The 25,453-nt window shown below is 39.8% G+C and overlaps 1 protein-coding gene across 1 annotated transcript in view; it reads right to left on the reverse strand.

Moving 5' to 3' along the window:
- The window catches only part of atp6v1ba (ATPase, H+ transporting, lysosomal, V1 subunit B, member a), a gene marked incomplete in the record, with an annotated part of 39,353 nt that overhangs the window by 10,197 nt on the left and 3,703 nt on the right, over positions 1 to 25,453 (reverse strand). Inside the window, 5 exon segments of the mRNA NM_001278849.1 lie at positions 1,406 to 1,545; positions 2,931 to 3,008; positions 3,713 to 3,806; positions 6,373 to 6,471; positions 6,559 to 6,614. Coding sequence (NP_001265778.1) covers positions 1,406 to 1,545; positions 2,931 to 3,008; positions 3,713 to 3,806; positions 6,373 to 6,471; positions 6,559 to 6,614 — 467 coding nt within the window.

A 25,453-nucleotide genomic window follows, 5' to 3' on the forward strand; every position in this document is an offset into this window, starting at 1 on the left:
GCAGCTAACTCGCGGTACTGTCATTCATATCAAAATGTCTTTAATAGAATCAAATAAATACAAAGAAAAAAGGATTTTACAATCTTTCATATTCTTAACTACTCAATGTTTTATCAGGGCCTGTTTGAATGAACGCAGAGCTGATATCCTGGAGATGGGAAATGTTTTTAGATCAGTTAATGAGGGTAATTTCCACACTGGTTGAAAAACACTGGGTTAGGTAAATGTGTGCGCTTTTGAAAGAAGGACCAGACAAAAAATAACTGTAAGAAGCTATAGGCCAAAATGTTGAACAGTCTGTTCAACCAAATGGTGGAGAACATACTGAACACATATTTTGATCTCAATGGCATTATTAAAGATACCATATTAGGGGGTTTAAGAAAATCACCAGGTAAAACATTGGTGGTGTGACTGGCGTTCACCTTTACTGTGGCTCAGAACAGCAACTTCCGGAGTTTTAGATTAAAAAATCTTTTTTAGACTTTTCTTTTTAGCTCAATATTTTTACGATTATGTTTTCAATCGACACAGTCATAAGCTCAAAGTCTTAGTTTCTTTTTAGTTTTTCGAGTATAACTATACACAGATGTTCTCCCTCCTATACCTCATCAAACAACGGTTTGAATCCCACAGGACTCTCTGAACCCTGATCTCTGGTCATCTTCATTGCCATAAGCTACACAGGGAGGCAGCAGAGCCTGCAGCACATTTAATGCTTTATTTACATGGTGACATGTGTAAGTGTGTCTGGTGTGCTGGTCAGTTGTACCAACTAAAATCTCTTTGGTCTGTATTTTTTGAACCAATATATATTCCAATATATTAACAGACTCCACCCCAAAACTGTGAGCCAACTGAGAGACAACCAGGATGTGATAATCTGAAGCTGCAGTCGACCCAAATGGGATTTATGCGTCAAATTTGCATTGGAGAGTGCGGCAAATCCACTGCTTCCTTAAATTGTTGAAATTGTTCATAAGATCCACCACTTCACCAGGAGCTACGACTGAATGATGGCCACTTCCGCCTCTCTGTGACCCGGTTTGATGACTTCCTGTCATCAAACCGCATTAGTCGGAGGAGGGAAAAAATAAAAATAAAATGAAAGGCTTGATTCAATTGTTGGCTCGATGCAAATTGCACTGCTGCCTGACCAACGCTCTGATCGCCCCTTTACATTGACTTGAACCAGGACGCCCTTACCTCACGTCTCTCTTAGTATGAATGCAGCTTAAGGAGTCTGCCAAACAAAAAGGTTATCTACAGCGGCATCCACTAAAATGTCTGGTTACAAACAGAACAGTACTATTTGTTTTTATATCCATAAGATGTGAATTCATGATTACGATTAGTCAGCCTTAACACACTAAACAGAAAGCGCAAAGTGGTGAGACACTTTCACCTCATTGTGGGGCAGTCCAGCAGCAGAGAAAATGGGAATCTTCTGTCCTCTGGCAATGCTGTTCATGCCATCGATAGCGGAGATGCCGGTCTGGATCATTTCCTCAGGGTAGATGCGGCACTGAGGGTTAATTGGCTGACCTATAATGAACACAAAGACTGTTAAGGGACACTTATTGAGGAAGAAAACAAATATTTAAGGTATATTTCACATTTTAGGAGTGTATGTACACGATAAAAGGCAGATTTATATGTCTACAGTTACAGATCAACCCATGTTTGTTCTTCTCAAAGACAAGAGTGCAGCAAACAGAAGAATGTCCCACTCTAGTAAAAACCATCTGTGGCACAGATCTAAACTTGTTTTCTTTCATTTCTCTTTGAAATCAATTGAATGAATCCATTTCACACTCCCTGAACTTCAGTTAATGAACAGTCAGCCTATTGACTGTATATGTGAACTGCACTGAGTGACTCCAAACATGAAGTACCCACTAATTTCTATAGAGAAATTAACAGCTGTTACTGAGTCATTCTATTGGTCAGAATAATCGTTCTTAATCTGATACCTTTTTTATCATCTTCTTCATAATCCTATTTTATTTCTTCATATTTTTTCTTTAGTTCAAGTTATTCAACTTACAAAACTGATTAATCAGATGCATCAATTACACCATGCTGTTCAACATTGGAGGTGGGGGCCCCACCTCCAATGTTCAAAACATTTGATTTACAGCTTCTTTCAGGCCCGCTTTCTTTATAGCGGGCTACATAGAACGGGCTTTCTGATAGGGGTGTGGCCTTCCAACAAGTCCACTCCTGTCGGGTGAGAGTGGTTGCCATAGAAATGTTTACACAGACTGACTCGAACTAAGCCCTGCTCACCAACGTCGTCTGGCTCTAACATGGCAGCGTATATATTGCCAAAAAAAATGGCCACAGAATGGACTTCCTTTGGTTGGAGCTGGAGGCAAGTCATTTTCTGAGGGTGACATCGCACTTATATGATCCAGTTCTGTTCAGCTACGTTCACACCAGCCTCAGAAAGAAGCGTTTAAGTCTACATTAAGGTAAATGAGCGTTTCATTCTTCAAAACTGTCCCATTCACGCATTGCGATGCAGGTTTCTACTGCTATTTTTGGACTCTACGAACACTTTTGACATTTTGCACCAAGCCTCTTCCAACGCAAGTGGCGGACATGCGCTAGTAAACTTTAGAAAAACAAAAACAATCTCCTCACTGGTTGTCCAGTGTGAACACAATGGGCTTAATGCACATTGAGGAACGTGCGTCACATGCCTGGTGTGAACATAGCATCATACAGTGAATGAGTCAGCCCAATTTTTTAAGTCTTGTTGACCTTTTTCTGGCTCTCTGATTTAGAAGGGCTTGTTTGTTTTCTAAATATATATATATATATATATATATATATATATATATATATATATATATATATATATACAGTTTTCTAGCTTGTTTGCCTTTCTACGACAGCAAGGAGAACAAAGGTGCCGAAGACTCAACCCATGATGTCCAGGTAGTCTTCAGCCAGGACATTCGGGCCACGGTCGATGGGTTTGCCGGAGCCATTAAACACTCGGCCTGTAAGGAAAAATGTCTGCAGTGAGTCAAGAGGAGCGCAGGTGTTCAGCAAGCAATCTGTCAGTTTTAAGTAAAAAATAATCAATCAAAACATAAAAAAAACAGCCTTATCAGATCTGATCTGCATCGTTTTCTGTTAGACTCTAAAAGACGTGGTGGAAGCATGCACCGATGGTTTGCTGCTGCTCCAAGTACAAATAATCATTAATTCAGGGGCACTCCTAATGATACTTCACAGGCGGAAGCAAATGTACTTTCTGCTTGTATTTAAATACAGGCAACCTTGTGCTGTACTGAGATAATCACATTGATGGAGATATTCAATGACATTCACACAAAAACCTATGGGCTTTTTTGTTTTTTTTTGCTCTTAATTAAAATTTGTAGTAAAATCAGTAGAAAGACAGCAGCACTTTTCTGCTTCAAAATGTTCATCGTAGCACCAGCAGAGTAAGGTGGTGGGAAACATCTGCTTCATTCGGGCCACAGCCAGTCGGTTTGGAGTAATCAGGGGTCCGCAAATCCAGGCCTCGAGGGCCGGTGTGTCCTGCAGGTTTTCCAGAAACCCTGCCTTCTTTGCTTCCGATTGGCTGGATCAGGTTTGTTTAGCCAATAAGGAGCTTCAATGGCAGGTTGGTTGGGAAACATGTAGGACACCGGCCCTCGGGGGGCCTGGATTTGGGGACCCCTGGTTTAGATCTTACCCAGCATGTCCTCGGACACCGGCGTGCGCAGGATGTCACCGGTGAACTCGCAGGCCGTCTTTTTGGCGTCAATTCCTGACGTTCCCTCGAACACCTGACGACACACAGAGAGCGCGGCCCGCATTATTGTTACATCACTTTCTAAAATCTTATCTAAGTTGCTAGATGTAATCTTTACGGAGATGTGACAGTCATCCTAGGGAACAGTTAGTGTAATTTGCCACTTCTGTTATTTAAGGAAGAAAACATGTATTTTGACATTTTAATGAACCTATAAACAAATCCAAACAATGACTTTACATGAAACCAAAGAAAACACCACAACGTTTATTGGTCTAAAATTCCAAATAACTTTATTTGAAAATTGTATATTTTATTCACAAAGGACTGTGCATCAGTCAAATTGTACACTTCTTTGCAAAGAGCTGGTATCAAATAAAAGCATCATCTTTTGTGGAGAACATCCAAGTTCCATTGATTTGTGTTGTTTTTTTTTGTGCCAAAGGAATTTTCTTTGTGCTTTTTTTGTATTGCATCTCTTGAGTTTTCTCAGAGTTTACTCAGAGGTCTGTTTAAAGCGCAGAGAGCATCATGAAGAACAAGAAACACAGCAGGCAGCTCCAAGATACTGTTGTGGAGAAATTTAAAGCTGGATTTGGATACAAAAAGATTTCCCAAGCTTTAAACATCCCAAGGAGACTGTGCAAGCATGAACGTTCAAATGGAAGAAGTATCAGACCACTGCAGATCTACAAAAACATGGCCGTCCGTCTAAACCTGCAGCTGAAACAAGGAGAAGATGATCAGAGATGCAGCCAAGAGGCCCATGATGACTCTGGATGAACTGCAGAGATCTACAGCTGAGGTGGAGAGTCTGTCCAGAGGACAACAATCAGGAGACGCTGCACAAATCTGGCCTTTATGGAAGAGTGGCAAGAAGAAAGACATTTCTGAAAGATTTCCATATAAGGTTAGCCAAAAGAAAAAAAAAGGGCTGCACGGTGGGGCAGTGGTTAGCCTCTCAGCAAAAAACCCCCCGGTTCAAGTCCCGGCTGGGGGACCTGAAACAGAATACCAATGGGGGACCTTTCTGTGTGTTCTTCCCTGTGCATGTGTGGGTTCTCTCCGGGGTCTCCGGCTTCCTCCCACTGTCCAAAAACATGTTTCATAGGTCAATTGGCAACTCTAAATTGTTGTGAGTGTGAGTGTGAATGGGTGTGTGATAGTGGCCCTGCGACAGACTGGCGAACTGTCCAGTGTGTCCCCTGTCTTTGCCCACACGTGGCCGGGATAGGCTCCGGCAGCCCCGTGACCCCGAAAGGGAATAAACGGCAGAAGATGAATGAGTTTGCCAAAAGCCATCTGGGAGACACAACAAACATGTGGAAGAAGGTGGACTGGTCAGATGAAACCAAAATCCAACTTTAGGGCAACGTTATGTTTGGCGTAAAAGCAACACAGCTCATCACCCTGAACACACCATCCCCACTGTCAAACATGGTGGTGGCAGCATCATGGTTCGGGCCCGCTTTTCTTCAGCAGGGACAGGGAGGATGGTTAGAACTGATGGGAAGATGGATGGAGGCAAATTCAGGAGCATTCTGGAAGAAAGTCTGCAAAAGACCTGAGACTGGGACAGAGATTTGTCTTCCAACCAGACAATGATCCAAAACATAAAGCAAAGTCTACAATGAATGGTTCACAAATAAACATATCCAGATGTTAGAATGGCCAAGTCAAAATCCAGAATCAAGAATCTGTGGAAAGAACTGAAACTGCTGTTCACAAACGCTCTCCATCCACCTCACTGAGCTCCAGCTGTTTTGCAAGGAGGAATAGGTAAGGGGGCCGAATACTTTTGCAAGGCAATGTACAAATGATCTTGTTTGCAGGAACAGGGAGACTGACACTGACCACTCAGGACTTAGATTTGGTAAAGATGACCATCAAGGTGTTGATGACCACAGGGGTTTGTGCTGTCCTGCCAGATATTGGCCTGAAGCCACATGGGGTGCGACTCAAGGGATATATCTGTGGAGTCCATTTTAAAGGTCTTTGTCCATCATGGTGAAGAACCAAAGTACTCTGTATGAGTTTCATCCAATTTTAAATTTTTTAAATTGCAATTGAGTTATTTGGTCACTTTCTTCCTAATCAACGAAGACAGTCTTTTTACTAGCTGTGTTTCCATTGACTATGAAATTGCGCAAATTGGATTTGGGATAATAATGGAAATAGACATATAAAAAAAAAAAAAAACTTATTTTATTTTATTTTTTCGTTTTTGTGCTTGGAATCGAGGAGGGAGCTTGTGGCTTGCCTTTGTAAATTCAAAGTCACACCTACAAGCTTTTTCCATCTGCATTGTTTCATCTTTTCCTGATTCACGATGATTTGAATAAAGAAATGCAGTTTTGAGCTTAATTTTCTTTATAGATGTCCTCCATCATCAGAAAATGCCACAAGAAAATGTAAAGCAGCTTTTTAGTCGTTGGTTTTCAGAATATTTTCAACTCAAACAGTTCAAACTGTCATATTTTGGACATCACTAATACCACCTTGAAAACACAAAGCCATAGATACACAGGACAACACCAGTGGGCAAATAAGCCCTTTTTTGACCATCTAAACCTCATGGCTCATCACACACCATTTCTTACCTGCACAACTGCCTTGGTGCCAATCACCTCCAGGACCTGCCCGCTCCTCTTGGTGCCATCCGGCAGCGTCAGGTGAACAATCTCAGCATACCTGGGGAACTGATTCAAACAAATCATATTATAAGGTGCAGGAGTGAGTCAACCTTTCCTTTTTTTTCTATGCAGCTTCAGAAGCAGCACACTTACCTTCACGTTGTCCAGGATCACCAGAGGTCCGTTCACTCCAGACACGGTGGAATAGGCTGAAACACAAGACAGGAACTTTCAAAGAAACTAAATTTCAAAATCAAAAAAATACAATCTACAAGAGCATCTGTGTCTTCTTGTTAAAAGTCTCACTCCGATTCATCTTTTGATCTAATTTACAATACCTTTTAACCAACTTAAAACATAAAAAATTAATTCAAATAGCTTTTAAGAAAGTGTTACTTTTTAGGGTATGTTTTTATTTTATGAGGAATATCCACATGGATTTCAACCAAACCTTAGCTGATGCAGCAGCTACAGCTACAGCTAGAGATGCCACAATTTTCGATGTTAAACCGAACTGTATGTCATACCATTGAACCACATTGTGGGGAAAGTGAATCATTCCATCTCTACTGCATACCGGCATGTTTACATTGAAAGTGTCAAACACGTAGTGCTAAAATTAAGAAGGATTTATTCTATGTTTCATTACATTACACCAGGGTTAGTGTCAGCCAACTAAAAGGTTTCTCTTTAGAGGTGTGGGGGAAACAAATCTGTGATTTATCGCGATATTTAATTTGGTCATAATAGTATCAGTTTAAAATGCTGTCAAGACAATATTTATTTAATCATTTATTAGCATCCTTCAGTTTTTCCACTTAAAACCCCGACGGTTAGTTGGCAGCACCGCACACTGAGCCTCTTTGAGCAGCTCTACACCGCATCAATGCAACAACAAGATCTCACGAGAAGCAGCTTATGTTGAACGCTAAATGTTCAGTCAGCCTCGCAGTTTTTGTTATGAGACATGTACTACTCAGTTTTTACCTGGGATGGGTACCGAACCGAAAATCTATGCCGCATTGCTGCCAGTACCATATGAAAAATGCGGATTGTGGTGCTTATAGTGGCTCCAGATGAGAACAAGTGACACGAGAAATATTGGGATACGTTTCCTATTGTGAGATGTGTATCGTGATTTGTATCGTACCCCTGGCCAATACACAACCATAATTTTCTTAATAGTTATTTGGTTATTAGCTCATTAAAATAATGATTTTTCTGATTTGTTGTTGTTTTGCAATACAAATGTCATGTATCAAACTAAAACCCTGACCCAAAAATTGAAATTTGAACCAATTTGTGGGGAAAGTGAATCGTTGCTTCCTTAGCTACAACTACCTGCAGTCCCAAGGGAAGACCGTTTCTGTTCAAAATTTCTGTAATTTTCTTTTTTTGCCTTCATGTCTTCTGCATTAAGATTTAATCACAGTAAAAAAAACAAAATCCCATGTTATTTACTGGAGTAATGCGATACGTCCGTCTCCCCACAGCATTTCAACAGCACGTTTTTCTCTAATCATCCAACAGCTGAGGTGGCATGAAATTCGGCTTCCACTTAGTGATGATTTAACCACAGCTCCCTCCCCCTGCACATCTGCAGACCAGGGAGGGGTAAAATCCAAGGACATAAGACTGAAGTAGGGTAGAGGTGGGGGACTGGCATTGTTGGGCTTGGTTTTCTATCCTCGTCTGGTGTTTCTCTTTATGTGCAACCCATCAATCCTGGGGCTGATATCAAAGGCACAGGGAAATTAGAGCAGACTGGTACGGACATAAAGCACTAAAGCTTAGTGGGGTGCATCCACTATGCCTCTAATTAGGCATGGGCCAACAAAATAACCTGTCAATGCGCTACAGTATTGCTGCCATTTCCTAAACACACCTGCATTTTACCCTCTATTAGCCTGATAGGCGATGTGAGCGCCTGAAAGAAAAAGACAGAGAGAATGTGTTCTTGCATGGATGGAGAACAGATTTGTGGTGGAGTGGCTGAAGGACAGTGGCAGCTCAGAAAGTGGGATAAATAACTTCTTAAGAATCATAATAATAATTGTTAAGACATTTTAGAGTTTAGCCTGTTTCTAGAAAAAGATCCAGCCCTTAGCAAAATGATTTCTTATTTGTTAACAAACCACCTCATCTTTTCTAGTAGCTCTTTGATTTAAATGACAACCTTAATTGAAATGGGTAAATAACAAAACACAAAATCTTTTATTGATTTCCTATAACATTTTATGAATATATAAATAAATATATATGCAATATATATGCTCAGTTGGTAATGTGCAGGACTGTCATGCGAGAAAACCGGGTTCGATTCCCAGGGCGGAATGAACAACTAATGGAAATAGCAATGACAATGCAGATGGGTCAATTACCATGGAAATGGGCTAAGAATGGTGAGCAATTAACATCACCCAGTGAGGGTCCTTGGGAAAGACCCTTAATGCTACAGCCTACCTCACAACATGAGAGACAATGAACCACATGTCATGCCAGCTCAGACGTCGCCCGGCCAAACAAGGTCTGTGTCAGGTGCTGAGGGACCAGAGCACCCAGATGGAAAGTGGGCTACTGGAAAAAGACGGAAATGGACTAGATGTGAGAACAAGGTTCTGTTAGAATGCTACTACTCAAGTAATCCCACCCAGAGGGGTTACATGCAATGATTGTGGAATGAATGGATGCTTCGAAACCCACAATCAAGGCTAACTGCCAAACAACTGGCAGCCCAATGCTCTAACATCCACAAACGGCAACTCCTATCACAACTTGAGATTGTAGCAATACAATACAATACCACGGGAGAGCCAGAACAGCAGGTCAGACAGGAGACTATACCACACTCCCACCCTGAGCTTGGGTACACAGCCCCAACAAATACAGATATGCTAGTGTCTAGAATGAACACTAGGCAACCCCGATACCAGCTACAACGGTTAAGTTATGTACCGCCTGAAAGTCTAATGGAAACTCTGAATGAAGCATTGAGGGCAATTCCTACCACAACAATCACAGAAACCAACGAACTGGTTTACACTTCAGCAGCAGTGATCCTTGAGATACTTGGCTATAAGAACAACCATGGAAGAAAACAATACCCACCATGGAAGCAACGGTTAGAGGCCAAAATCAAGGCAACTCGGAAGGATGTGAGTAAGCTGACAGAGGCTCAAAGAGGTACAATGAGAAAGCAAGTACCTAATAAATACAGCCAGATGCCCATACCTGAAGCACTGGAAACTGCCAAACAAAGGCTCCTAGCCTTGAGCAGCCGCCTAAAGAGGTACACAAGAGACAATGAAGCCAGACGAATGTTCGCAACTCAGCCTGTAAAAGTGTACGCTCAGTGGCAGGGTCAAAACAGCCGAGCAGACCCACCAAGGCTGGAAACTGAACAGTACTGGAAAAGCATATGGGAGAAAGAGGCAGCACATAACAGCAATGCCCAGTGGCTGGTCTCTCTGAGAACAGAACATAGCAACCTCCCTGAACAGAATCCAGTATCCATCACAGTGGCAGACATCCAAGAAAGAGTCTCAGGTATGAACAACTGGACAGCACCGGGCCCTGACATGATATATGCCTACTGCCTAAAGAAGCTTACTGCACTCCACGAGCGCCTGGCAGCACAAATGAACCAGCTGCTAAGAGATTGGACTCACCCCGAATGGCTAACGGAAGGGCGAACGATCCTGATCCAGAAGGATCCCTCAAAGGGTGCAGTCCCATCCAACTATCGGCCAATAACCTGTCTGTCCACAACATGGAAGCTCATGTCAGGCATCATTGCAACCAAGATAAACAGGCACATGGATCCATACATGAGCAACACACAGAAGGGCATTGGTAGAGACTCCAGAGGAGCCAAAAACCAACTCCTGGTTGACAGAACAGTCGCTCAAGACTGCAAGTCACAACACACCAACCTGTGCACAGCCTGGATTGATTACAAGAAAGCCTATGACTCAATGCCACACACATGGATCACTGAATGCTTGGAGCTGTACAACATCAACAGGACTCTAAGAGCCTTCATATGAAACTCAATGAAGCTGTGGAAAACCACCCTTGAAGCCAATGGGAAGCCACTTGCACAAGTATCCATCAAATGTGGGATATACCAAGGTGATGCTCTGTCCCCACTGCTGTTCTGCATAGGTCTGAACCCCCTCAGCCAAATAATCAACAGACTGGCTATGGATACCAACTCAGAAATGGGGCCAACATCAGTCACCTCCTCTACATGGATGACATCAAGCCATCTGCTAAGAGCGAGCGTGACATTGACTCCCTGATTCACACCACCAGGATCTTCAGTACTGACATTGGGATGTCATTCGGGCTAAAGAAATGCAACCAGATGGTGACAAAGAGAGGCAAGGTAGTCCACACAGGGGGGGTCTCACTCTCAGAAGGAACAATAGCAGACATTGAGGACAGTTACAAGTACATTGGAATTCCGCAGGCAAATGGCAACCTGGAGCAGGCAAAAAGGAAAGCTGCAACAGCTAAATACTTCCAACGAATAAGGCAAGTCCTGAGAAGCCAGCTCAATGGCAAGAACAAGACCCGGGCAATAAACAGCTACGCACTGCCAGTTATCAGATACCCTGCAGGAATAATAAGATGGCCAAAAGAAGAGATACAGACCACGGATGTTAAAACACGGAAGCTCCTCACCATGCATGGAGGGTTCCATCCCAAATCCAGCACCCTGAGACTGTATGCTAGCCGCAAGGAAGGAAGCCGAGGACTAGTGAGCGTAGAAGCCCCTATCCAGGATGAAACATCCAAGATACATGAGTACATCAAGCTCAAGGCCCCAACTGACAGTGTACTCAGTGAATGTCTCAGGCAATGGAGAGCAGAGGATACAGTGCTGGAGGACAGATCCTCATGGGAGGACAAACCCCTGCATGGGATGTACCACCGGACCATAACTGAAGTGGCTGATATCAAGAAGCCCTACCAATGGCTAGAAAGAGCTGGCCTACAGGACAGCACTGAAGCGCTCATCCTGGCAGCTCAGGAACAAGCCCTGAGCACCAGAGCGATAGAGGCTCAGATCTACCACACCAGACAAGACCCAAGGTGTAGGCTGTGAAAAGAGGTGCCTGAAACAATCCAGCACATAACTGCAGGATGTAAGATGCTGGTAGGGAAAGCATACATGGAGCGCCACAATCAAGTGGCTGGAATAATATACAGGAACATGTGTGCAGAATATGGACTGGAAACCCCAAGGTCAAAATGGGAAACACCTCCGAAGGTGGTAGAGAATGAGAGGGCAAAGATCCTGTGCGACTTCCAGATCCAGACTGATAGGATGGTAATGGTGAACCAACCAGACATTGTAATGGTGGATAAAGAACAGAGGAAAGCCGTTGTGGTGGATGTGGCAGTGCCATGCGATGGGAACATCAGGAAGAAGGAACATGAGAAACTGGAGAAATACCAGGGACTCAGAGAAGAACTGGAGAAAGCCTGGAAAGTGAAGGTGACATTAGTGCCTGTGGTAATTGGATCACTTGGGACAGTAACCCCCAAGCTGGAGGAGTGGCTCCATTAGATACCTGGAAAGACCTCAGACCTCTCAGTCCAGAAAAGCGCAGTGCTAGGAACAGCTAAGATACTGCGCAGGACCCTCAAGCTATCAGGACTCTGGTAGAGGACCCGAGCTGGCAGAGCATTCAGAAGGAGAAAACCCAGCATCTGGTGATGTCCATGAGTTCAAGACTTCAGGCTGTCACTGCCAACAAAGGGTTTTCAACCAAATATTAGTGATGACCATTGTGTTTTCAGTTATTTCATTTGTTCAATTACTTAGGAGCCCATTAAATGAAGGTATTGTGTTTAAAAAATGCTTTAGTTTTTCACATTTTTATGCAATCTTTTTGTTCAACACATGGAATAAAAGCTGAAAGTCGGCACTTCAATGGCATCTGAGCTGTTTATATAAAATTCACTGTGGTAATGTACAGAAACTAAATTAGAAAGAATGTGTCTGTCCAAATATTTATGGTCCAGGGCTCGACATAGCCATTTGTCCGCTGGCCCGGTCCAGCTCACTCGAGCAGTACGGACCACAAGACTTTATTTTTCACTTGTCTGCTCGGGCCACTAAAATACCTAACGGTTAATATATTTGTCACCTTTTTCAATAAAGTATATTTTGCGAAAACGTGTAGATTTACCTCGTCTTCATCGCTTTGAAAGTTTGACGTCTGCAATGATTGTTTTGGTCACGTGGTGCACACGCTCCCCAACAGCGAACAGTGTTCACTCTCTGCATCCGTCGGAGCAACTTAATGGCGCGAAAATAGCTTGGGAAGTTGGACAAGGAGACAACGAACGCACAAAGATGTTTCTCAAACATCCCCAAGATGGAGTAATGGGTGGAATTAGTAGTATGGACAGCAAGATATTTAAAGAATTCATTGAAGATAAAACTGCATGCACTAAGCTTTAAGCTGAATGTCAAAGAATCAAAGGCAACTCCAAATACCTGAATCTCAGACTCAAATGCAGTATAATGTCAAAGTACTTCATTTTTTTTTTTTACAACACTGTAAGCAGTATTTCTAGTCAAAAGCTGAAAGATCTCAGTAATTTAATTTTGTTTAATTTTTCAATTATTTAATTTAATTAAGTAACTAAAGTAACTAAAAAGTAAATGTAACTTTGCAACTTTAAACAAGTAACTCTGCAAATTTGAACAACATAAAAGTAATTAAGGATCTAAAAAGTATATATATATATATATATATATATATATATATATATATATATATATATATATATATATATATATATATATGCACCTATATCTATATCCATATCCATATCTATATCTATATCTATATCCACATCTATATCTATATCCATACAGTACAGACCAAAAGTTTGGACACACTTTGTCATTCAAAGAGTTTACTTTTTTTTAATGACTGTGAAAATTTTAGTGTCCCACTGAAGGTATCAAAACTATGAATTACCACATATGGAATTATATACATAACACAAAAGTGTGAAACAACTGAAAATATATCATATTCTAGGTTCTTCATAGTAGCCACCTTTTGATTTGATTACTGCTTTGCACACTCGTGGCATTCTCTTGATGAGCTTCAAGAGTTAGTCACCTGAAATGTTTTTCACTTCAAAGGTGCGCCCTGTCAGGTTTAATAAGTGTGATTTCTTGCCTTATGAATGGGGTTGGGACCATCAGTTGTGTTGTGCAGAGGTCAGGTGGATACACAGCTGATAGTCCTACTGAATAGACTGTCAGAATTTGTATTATGGCAAGAAGAAAGCAGCTAAGTACAGAAAAACGAGTGTTCATCATTACTTTAAGAAATGAAGGTCAGTCAGTCCAAAAAATTGGGAAAACTTTGAAAGTGTCCCCAAGTGCAGTCACAAAAACCATCTACAAAGAAACTGGCTCACATGCGGACCGCCCAAGGAAAGGAAGACCAAGAGTCACCTCTGCTGCGGAGGATAAGTTCATCCGAGTCAGCAGCCTCAGAAATGGCAGGTTAACAGCACCTCAGATTAGAGAGCAGGTCAGTGGCACACAGAGTTCTAGCAGCAGACACATCTCTACAACAACTGTTAAAAGGAGACTGTGTGAATCAGGCCTCCATGGTAGAATATCTGCTAGGAAACCACTGCTAAAGAAAGGCAACAAGCAGAAGAGACTTGATTGGGCTAAAGAACACAAGGAATGGACATTAGACCAGTGGAAATCTGTGCTTTGGTCTGATGAGTCCAAATTGGAGATTTTTGGTTCCAACCACAGTGTCTTTGTGCGACGCAGAAAAGGTGAACGGATGGACTCTATATGCGCCTGGTTCCCATCTAAATTTGTAATTTTAGAAAAAAATCATTCTAACCAAACAGTAAACTTTAAGAACATAACAAACTACAATTTTTTTGGGTTTAAAACTCTTAGTGTTGTTGTAGATGTTTACACATCCTATTTCCTATTATGAACTGAAATTACAGACAGGAGTTGGATGATATCTCCTTATTAGGATTAAAACACTAGTTATGTTATTTTTTTGTCAGGATGGAGTCCACACGTGTCATTTTCTAATTTCTAATTCAGCACCACCATAAAAGAAACATCTTTGTAGTCATTATGCTGCTAATATCCCTCTGAAGACTGCAGCAAATATAACCGCAGTTACTAAGCAACATCTTAAAGTAGATTAACCTGTTCCATTTTCCTGTTAAATCCACTCAACATAATGAATAAACAATGTCATCCGTGGCTTTATCTGTTATGTTGAAATATTTTCCCTATAAAAGCGGAATCTAGTTAATATTGGTGAGTAATTCAAATCTGCAGGAATGTTTCACCTTGTTTTTATTCACCGTGTCCATGAAACCCATCGAAACCCCAATCATGAAGCCTTCACACACATCACGCTCATCGAGGCCCATTATTCCCACCCAGTGCCTGGGAGGGAGTCCCTGTTCCAACCAGCATGAAGACTAGAATCTAATGAATCAGAGTCAAGTTTTTTTTTAAATCCAAGCAGAGTAAATAAGTCTATGACCTGGAACTGCAGTACCCATATTGTGCATCAGTGAAACAGATTTAAAAGGATACGACAGTTTCTCCCACAACTGTCACTTTTCTCAAGTTCATAAGAAGTATGAACATTCTACCACCCAGGCCCCAAGACCACAGACGCCTTTTCTTCCATAAAACACGTCAGTGGAGTTGAGAAGATCCTTCCACTAAGTGACAACATATAACTCCACTCTTGTCCCAGATGTTGATGAAGCATCCCTATCCTTTTCTGAGGTGCCTGATAATTTTCCACATCTAAGTAAGGCAGCACACTTGATCCAGTGTCTCAAGAGTTGTCTGAGTTTGTGTTGAAAGCATCACGATCCTGTTCTTGAGTCAAGGGTCAATGCTGTGGTGCACCTCTGCAAGGCCTGAAAGAGCCCAGGGACAACACTGGATAGATTAGTTCCTACAACTGCCAGACTCTAAAGGCCAGATGGACTTTGAAGCCAGGTAGACTGTGGGTCATGGCAGACTCTGGAATGGTCCAGCCGCTGTGCTAAGATCTTCCTCCCTGCCTACTTCAAGAGATGGTTCAAGGTCCTCTGGAGAAAACTAATAAACTGTTTGACAGGCGGATCTTCCTGATATTTCTTACAAAGCCTCATTACAAACGTGGGCCTATCTGAACTATCTGAACCATCTTCCCTTGTCTGATCCAGCTTAACCTGATGTGGTGTTTAGACAACATTATTCTGTTGTTTTATATATATATATATATATATATATATATATATATATATGTGTGTGTGTGTGTGTGTGTGTGTGTGTGTGCGTGGGTGTGTGTGTGGGGGGGTGTGTCTGCCCATTTTTCAGAAAAAGCTCATATTAGGCAAAAAAAAAAGAAAAATGATGAGAGAGAGAGGGTGCAGTTCAATACACATTCAATGCGATGATTAAGTATATGATGTGTTCTCTAATTTCACAAGGTAACAACTGCTCAATGGGCTATACATTCATGAGGTGCGAAGGAGCAACATTTCCCATTAGGTTTGGAAAACTTTCTCCACCCCTCTTTTTGCTACTTCAGCTCAAGTGCAGCGGTCCTCCGGCTTGGCATGCAACAGCAGCGTGGGTCACACTGCAGCCTGTTCAGCTGCCAGAGCCCTTTGTGTACAAAGATGTTAATTGGTCCTAATCCGCCACTAGAAGCTGTTTTGGTAGCCTGACCTCACACCCTGAAGGACACCTTGGTGTGAAATACTAAAGAGCCTATTGAAGTGCCAAAAGAAAAGAGGCGCAGAGCATTCCAACACAATACAATTTCCCCATTTGAAAGGGGGAGCAGGAGGGTGGGGGCTGAAAGGGTGGAGGGGAGTTTCAACTGGGATAGAGATGAGAGTGCATCATCCTTCTGAAAAATCACTAAGCACTACAAAGGAGTGGCTGCTAAGATGTTAAGCCTCACAGCCACATCTCAGCTTCCACAAGGTATTCCCACAATCTCACCAACATGGATATGGACATAAATTCCTCTGGACACAAAAATAGACATATTTGATGTCTTGAGGTGGAAAACAAGAAAAATATAGTTTTTTCTGGCCAAAACGGTATAGAACTCCAGGTAAATGTAAATAGGGGCCTAATAATCCAGTACATGAACCAAGCAATGTAACAACTACCCAAAAAACAACAATACCAGAGCAAAAGTGAGACAGCAGTTTGTGATGGAGGAGGAAGAGCGCCATGTTTGGAGCAGAGAATGGAAACTTCTCTGTTCTTACAGAACTGGTCATTATCAGTAACTGTCCTAACAACATGTAGATTACACAAACAATTCTTCTAAAGACATTGAACTAACAAAGCTAACAGGCCTGACAGATCAAACAGTCTTTGCTCCCAGGACGTTTGTTGTAGTTTTCAGACTATAAGTCGCTCCAGAGTATAAGTCGCAGCAGCAATAAAAAAGAAAAAAAAAAAAGAAAAAGAAAAAAGAAAAAGTCATAAGTCACACTGTAGTAGAAGTCGCACTTTTATGTGAACGCTTCCGAACACAACTCCGGTGTAATGCTGCATTCCCACAGAATGAGATTCATGCGTCATATTTGCGTCTCTTGCCTCTCCTTCAAATCTCATCCAATATGATGCTTAATACTCGTCAAAAACATTTTCACAAACTTGACCTCCCAGATGCAGGTTGGAGAAGCTACAGTTAAGTATTTAGCCTGATCCAAATATGGAAGCATCAATTGTATATCTCATTTTTAATGAACCCAGACATGTCTCCACGTCTGGGTTCATGAGATTATTCAGTCTTTTTTTCAGTGAGCTTCACCTTCTACTGCAGGAGCTGCGTCTGACTGACGCCACTTTCTGCGGTACTCGGTGGGACCCAGCTTGATGACTTGCTGTCCCACATTAGTCCCAGGAGGGAAACAAGAAAAATGTCTAGATGCAAATAAGAAAAATATTAAGTTCAGGGGGAGAACATCAAATTGTCCTCCATGTTGGTTTTGGACAACACGTCTTATTTTGCAGTAGCAAATTCTGATACAAAACATTGTCCTCTTAGTGAAAAACAACTACTAATGGGCAACCGGATGTTAGTAGAAAAACCGATATATGGAGCCAATGTTTAGTTTTTGAAATCACATTATTCGCATCCCTGGCCAAAATACCCCAAAAAACATGACATATACAAAAAAATATATAATATGTAAATAAGATACTTGCCATCTATCCCTAATGCCAGGTTATTGAAGGACAAGTTTTGGGCACTAACAGACTAGAATTCTTTGCAAACGACAATCCACCTACCACATCTCATAACTTTGTCTCAGTTTGATGCTATTCTGAAAGACCTGGAAATAAAATCTTTAACATGCTTTTGTTTTTAATCTTTAAAAATGTTTTCCTTATTTAAGCGTCTGAAATGTCTGTGTTGTTGTAATATGCCTCGTGGTCAGGACTCCCTTAAAAAAAGAGATCTGTGGATATTAATAGGAATTTTTTTTCTCCAGTTTACATGTTTTGCAGACCGCATGTTTTTTACACTTTTGCAGCTGTATTTATTTAATATTTAATATTTATTTCTTTATTTAATAAGAATCTCATTTTTGATAATAATTTTCATAATAATTTTAGTAATATTTTTAATTATTTAATATAAATGTCATTTGTGATGTCCTTTATTGATGTTATATTATATAGATTATTTCTGAATGTCATGTTGCTGCCACAGATAAATGAAATTTCCCCATTGTGGGATTAATAAAGTCATCTATCTATTTCCTAGTTAAATAATGGTTAAACAAAATAAATAAATAAATTAAAGCATCTTGTTGTCTAGCTTTTGGTCAAAGATTATCTAGCAAGAACTTCTGTAACTGTATTTCCTTTAATCTTGGTTTTATTTCCATTATCCCATGGTTAGTAAATGAATGGTGGGTCAGACGTGCATAAACTTGTTCAGTTTGTCTTGGGTTACATTTTAAAGTGAGACTCAAATAAAAGTCTTGATGAAGCTGTAGCGTTGCTTGACTGTTGTTTGTTTTCATAAAGACAGATCCTGTAACAAATCTCAGTACTTCATGGAGAAAAATGTTTTCAAATTATAATTTTTAAAAAAAGGAGAAAAGAAGACAGGCTTGTGAAAACAGCACAGCCAGTCATTTCCCAATGAACAATAATGGATGAACAAGGCTTCTATATGATAATAACTGAAATAGGTTTTTGATTATAGTGGGGAGATATTTTTCTTTGTCATCTCTTTGTCAATTCTGAGGTCAATTTTTCACTAACCACGACTGAACGATGAAAAATTTCATATTTAAAAAGTGAAGGTTACAAAAGCTGTAAACAAAACAGAAGGTCAGATGATACATGGGAAAAATGACCAAGTCTAACTAATGTGAATTTAAAAATATTACAGAGCAAGGATACGTCCTTCTGAGCAACACCTCCTCTCTTTGATTGCGGAGATAAACTTCCAAACACAAAGCAGATTCAAAGGTGCATTTAAAGTAAAATAATGCTTTTTCAACATGACATTGTGGCTTCATAATGTAGATTGTCAGTGTGCTGGACAAGTCAAAACGAAATTAGCGGTTTCAAGTGAAAAGCCATCAAAGACGACATTATTTGCCCAGTCCTTTCAAGGGCAGTTCTATTGTAGATAAAGATGCGAGCAAACAATAACTAAATTCATGGACTTTCAAAGGCAGCTTAATAACATTACAAAATGTATTATCAAAAGTAGAATGATTTGGGACCTTTTCATACTACTCCCCAAAATCAACAGTTTGGCCTTTTACCCCAGATCTATGAGAGGTGGTGGGTGGACTTAAACTAGCACCTGTAGTTTTGGAACTCACATGCCTTGCTTTCAACACTTTCCAAAGACAACGTTGACTTAAAAAAATGTTGTTGTAAAATCTATTGAGTAATTGGTCAAATATCAGAAGTGGAGATGGTAACACGAAAACTGACAAGCTAAGGACTTGTAAGGTTAAATAAGTGATGTATATCATCTCTGACTTCTATTGTATGAACACTGTAAAAATATTTGCTGGCTTCTTGTGCTCCCTGAGTAAAAGTAAGATTTTAATCTTACTTGCATGTTTTAACTTGCCAAAAATAAAGAATAGCACACCAGGGTTTACCTTCAGAGTCATTATCCTAATGAATTTGTATAGAAATTGAGACAGGACATGGCAGTCTAATTTCCCCAGTTTTGTTTCAGCAATAAATTGAAAAAAAAATAAACATCAAAACCAAAGCTTTGATGGGTTTAGATCAAACAGGTGCAACATGAAATGCTTTGCACCTCAGACTAAAGTGTGAACTGCCAGAGGAGCCCAAATACAAATGAGGCATTTCAGAAGACGACTCTTGACAAACTGTCAGCCACCTATTGAGGCAGACCTGTGGTCCTTCTAACCCTCCTACAGTCCTAATTAAGATTTTGCATCAATTCAATTTTAATGGAATTATCCTTAAAAAAGGGATGTGTGTACAGCTGGGCGATCAATCGATTCATTCAGCTAGTTCATGTGTTGTTTAGACTAATTATTTTTTGGGGAAACAGATTTTATTTCCCCAGCTCTCTGCGGTCTTGCGCTTCCGTTATTTGGAGTAAAGTCAGTCCGCCGGTGTCTCTCAAAGCGCAGATGTGAAGTTGTGAACAGCCGCAAGCAGAGAGGAGCTACTTCCACCCCCATAACTTCTGCTAGTTCCCTCTGTGCAGCTTCAGTTTCTGCTGATGAATCAGTGAAACATGGGAGGAATTTAAATAGGATCCAGACAGAACTGCGGCATATACCCGTTGGACTCACAGCAGCAACAGAAAGTTCAATCAAAAAGGGTTCATTTGGAGACAGCGGTGTTGTTAGACACTGATGCTACAATGCTAAATGCTACAATGCTATGATACTATGCTAACAAGGTGTTCTGTGTGTTGCCTGCATGTAATAACGGACCGATTTTAAAATGTGCCTTCTCTGTCAATCTGCTCCCCTTTTAGTAAATCTGTGCTTGTTTTCTCAACAGGTTTGAATTAGACTTTCCAGTTGGTTCAGACGACTGAAACCCCTCTTCTCATGGAGGCGTTTTTCCGCAAGAAAAACACAAACAACTCATTTAGGATTGAAAATCAAACATTTCATAGACGGCGTGAAAACGCCAAAGGAAGAGAATAAAAATTGGTAAGAAATGAAAACAGGAGTTCCTGTTTTTATCTGATGTTTTCATGATGTTGTCACTTCCTCTATGTTTGGATTTGATTTAATATCATTTTTTTAAATAACACCTATAGTTTTTCTTTGTAAAATAATGGAATCATTTGGTTTTTATCTACTGGTCATCTTGTCTGGTGAGTCTAAAATGAGATTTTGGTCTCTAGGGTTGTGACTTCACACTTGGAGCATCAAACCACAAACAGCAAAATCCGTTTCATGGGTGTTGCTACCAGAAATGCTCTGCCGAATGCGTTCTAGTATTTCTCTTTATGAGATGCTAAAGCTAGTGGTAGCTCACAAAGTTGAAGTTGAACTTTGAACTTTGTGTTAGAGCCAGATGTTGAAATAAAACAGTTTTTGTTAAATATGTTCCATCGCTTGGAATGTTTGTTCATGAAAGTAAAAGCAGGGACAAAAAAAATGATCAAAATTAAATTTGGAATGAAACAAATCAGAGATTTCGTTATTTGGCCATATCGCCCAGCTCTAGATGTGTGGATTAAAAGCATGTTTGTACAGAGTACAGTGGGGCTTTCCATCTGGTTACAGCAGACAGAACACTTCATCGTCAGACAGACAGACAGCTGCTCATCATCCGTCACAGAGATGGCACGAAACATTGACAACGTTCAGAAACAGAGGCTTTATTTATTTGAAGCTTTAGGAGGATGCTCTTCCTCTAAATTTGAATATGTTTCCTCATCAAAGAAAGGAATACAATTTGTTGTAGTACACAATACTAACAAACTCATCGATTAAAGCTCCAGCATTTATGAATTGAAAAAAAATCTGCTGCAGTGCAAATATCTATTCAAACAAATCTAGGGATTGTTTGTAATAACAAACTGACAGTAAAGGTTTAAAAAGTGGATATTTTCAGGTGATTCACTTTTGGGACTTTAAAATCAAAGATACATTTATGCTGCTGTTTCCAATGATATAAACAGGATAATTGAGAACCAATTACAACAACAAAGAACTTTACTGAGAAAAATTAAAAAGAATTTATTAATAATTACTTTCTTTTAACCTCTTTTTTATACAGCTGTGCTCTGGCCTGTGATGATCAGAGGCTTGTATAAAGCAAGTCAATGAAATGTTTGTACTGTATTCATTCAGTATACCTCTATCAAGTTAATATGGTTCATGGTGCTGTCATTAAAAGGGAATTTTCTATATGGAACTATTCTTTCCCAACATGTTTATGAATCCAGTGCCATTGTGGCACTGTATTTCGTCAGCTCAGACTCACTTCACAGGCTGAGCCTGCAGAGCCTCAAAAAGTAGAACCAGTCAAGTCCTGGGCTGAAGGGTGATTCTACTGAAATCATTGTAGCAAAACAAATACTTCTCTACAATGACCCACCGATTGTCAACATTAAGACTGTCAGGAAGTGAATTACGAGCGGTCAGTGAACAAACGTGGTATTCACTGAGATATGTTTCTCTTCATGAAACAGACAGAAATGGTGTCAAATCCTCAGCCTCCATTTAAATGTCCTTTCATGAAAAGAATGGCAAACACCCACGGGAGTCCTTTTTTCTACTGACAAGCTAGCTGCTTAAGCCTAATTAGAATGTGGATTATGGAAGTGTTTCAAAAATAACATTGATTTTATAGAAATTACTTTCATGGTGACAGATGAGACATTTGTTTATCTTGACTACATTATTACCGATAATTAAATCTTCACAAAGAAGTATAGTGCCTTGCTCCTTGTCTTTTCATAGCACTAAATGACAGAATGCACCACTAAAACAAAGACGAGCGATTCCGTGGGCTAATAGCTTTTGTTGCATTTGACATGAGAGAGACAAAGGCCTCTTAAAAGAAAAGACTAGGTCTGATGAGGAATCTCCATTTGTTTATTTTTCTGCTCTGTCTAAAGGGCTTTGGTGCCGCTTCTTTCAGGGCTTTGTCAAATTATTACAGAAAGAAAAACTCAACTCTGTGATCTTATAGACTAATGCATGGCAACCGAGTGTGCTTAAAGTTGTTGTTCAACGAAACATAGTTTTTGTCCACGCAAAACTGACCATAAATAGGTTGCATACAGTTGATAGATGAAAAAATATGCAAACATTCTGGCTCTGCTAACAAATCCATCTGTAAAGGTACATAAGTACTGTCTACAATAAATCGATAGATGTGGATTTATAAACTTCTGCAATATCAACATTGTGTCTTCACATGTGAGTAAGAAACACCACAGGAACTGTGATGTTGGTATGGTCATGAGAAATTAATGTGCAGATGTTTAGGACAGGAAAAGTCAAGATCTTTCTTTTTTTTAATCAGTTCCTTCAAAATAAAAGGCCCTTATTATGAAGCTTCAGTGATCTAATTAAAATAGTTTTAAAAGGAAATACCATAATGTTTATGGTGAAATGGCCACATAAAGTTTTCTATTAGCAAAAACAATCTGTGAGGTTCTTTATGAACAGCTGTCTCGTTTTCCTACCTAATATTTAGCCGTTGTGACTTAATTAAAAAAATAATAATAATTTTTGTTCCTTTTCTTTTATTTTTGACATTTTTATACTATATGTGGGAGCAACAGACTCTGCTGAGGGCACTGGAAGAATCCATTTCTCTATCCATCTATGTTCTTGCACATCAGGAAACAAATATGCTGAAACTATTTTCAAAAACCGACCAGCAACAAGATGAAACACTTTTAGCTAATGAATAAAATAATTGCTATATTCTCATCTGGTCATTGCAAGGTTAAAGCATGTTTTGAAAACCCTGCTATGACTGAGCAATAGCTGTTCATTTCTCTATAGAAGTCTATGGGATTTTACCTATTGGGACCAGCATTACTTCTTATATGGAGCGCCCGCGGGGGAGAAGATACTCAGTCCAGTTCTCTTAATAGTCAGTGGTATTGCTGCAATAGATGCTTTCAGTTTTAAAGAGGGTTAAGTTACAATACAAACAGTTTTGTTATGTAATCATCTACACATTTATAGGTTTGATTTGTTGGTATTTTTAGTGTGTTTTGTTTTTAGCACTGGTCTTCGCAGGGAAGGTCTAAATGACGGTAAAAAAAACGAGTGATCTTCGTGTTTTTCATTCTAATTTTTTTAAGAACTACAAAAGCAAAGAACTCCAAACCGGTTAGGCACTAACCTCATCTGCTTACGAACACTATAACATGAACTGCAGTTAAAAATTGAAAAGCCACAATGCGTCCGTGTCGTAGACATGATCTGTTTTGTTCATGTGCTCCTCACCATATCACCAGTCTGTTCTGTTCTTCCTACTGACTTTATCCACAACATTACAGAGAAAAACATTAGACCTAGTTCTATTGACCAAAATGAATGAAAACTGTTTATCTTTGTCTGTGGTGATGAAGGAAATTAAGTTACATTGAGTTTTTTGATCAATAAGATCCACATTTTCTGAAGACAACACCCCAGAACACCAACAGCAGCTTCTCAGTAAGTCACCATAAATAACTCCAAAAACATCACCAGTACTCATTATAGTTGAGTTTCACAGAAATTGTAACGCCATGACTCTTTTTCTAAGAGTGAACCAACAGGTTCAAGTAATGCAAGTTGTAGACGCGCCCTTATCTTCTCGCTTTAGGACTACAACAGCTGTAGTCCTGAAAAAGGAATTAAAATAAAAAACATTTAAAAAGATATCAGAAAAAAACAGAAAAAAATATAGAGAAAAACATGCATCTCAAAACAGAAAAAAAAATTACATTAAAAAATCAGTTCAAGAATATATCTTGAAAAAACAGACTTTGTGCCACAAAGTTAACCACACCCATAACGCAAGTGTCCGGGTCACCCGTGGATTTCGCCCCTTTATGCCCAACGTTATTGCCGGAATGACCCAAACAAGAATAAACAGGTCATACTAGTCTATATTTAATACTTTCCAAAGGTTTTGTGGGATGATGTTTGTGGATAAACTATTGACTGTGTAAGTAAATAAGAAGAACAAAACAGACTGGTGATGTTGTGATGAACACAAAACTGACACGGATCATGCAGTTCATCTCCTAGTTTTCATGAGCAGATGAGATTGGTGCCCAGACACTTTTGAAATACGGAAAAAAAAGATCACCTTTTTTTAATTGAATGTAATACGCTTCCATAGACTTTAAACAACCTTTTTATAAATTCGTCTTTTAAGTAAAGAAATGAGTTTAAGGATTAGATCATTTTAATGGTAATCATTTTCACAAGTCAACCTAGAAGTGATCTATACTAGGCAACAGATGTGCAGTACAGCCAGTGCTAAATTTGATTTTGATTTTTGATTTGAAATGGTTTATTTCAAGCAATCAAATAGGAACAATACACAAACACAATACAATCATCAGTTATACAATGATTAGCAAAGCAGAGAGTGCATTCCTTCATGGTTGGTAATTCCATTAAAAAGGTCTATCACACATTGTTCTCAACAATGTAGCTGAGATAAACTAAAGGTGGTCTGATGGTGTTAGGACTCATTTTCCTGCTTGCAGTTCTATGGTTTGTCGGAAGTCCAAACTACTCAAGCAGCCCAAGGCTTCTATAAATGGACCTTCCATGTAAAAGCAGTTAATTAAATATTAAAGAAAGCCACCAGCTGAGTGAAGCATATGTTCTAAATGTACAAGTTTGACATTTTTCTAATATTTAAGAAGTACATTGAAACTTTGCAAGGAGCTGGGTGAGATTATTATTTGGATATAAATTGCCAGCTCATCATTAGAATGGACCACTGCGGTTTGTTAATGTGTTAGATCAGGGAAAAGAGGTGTGCGACTCAAACAACAAA

The sequence above is a fragment of the Oryzias latipes genome, chromosome 15 (assembly GCF_053564925.1).
Source record: "Oryzias latipes strain Hd-rR chromosome 15, Olatipes_Hd-rR_3.1".
Classification (NCBI taxonomy): domain Eukaryota; kingdom Metazoa; phylum Chordata; class Actinopteri; order Beloniformes; family Adrianichthyidae; genus Oryzias; species Oryzias latipes.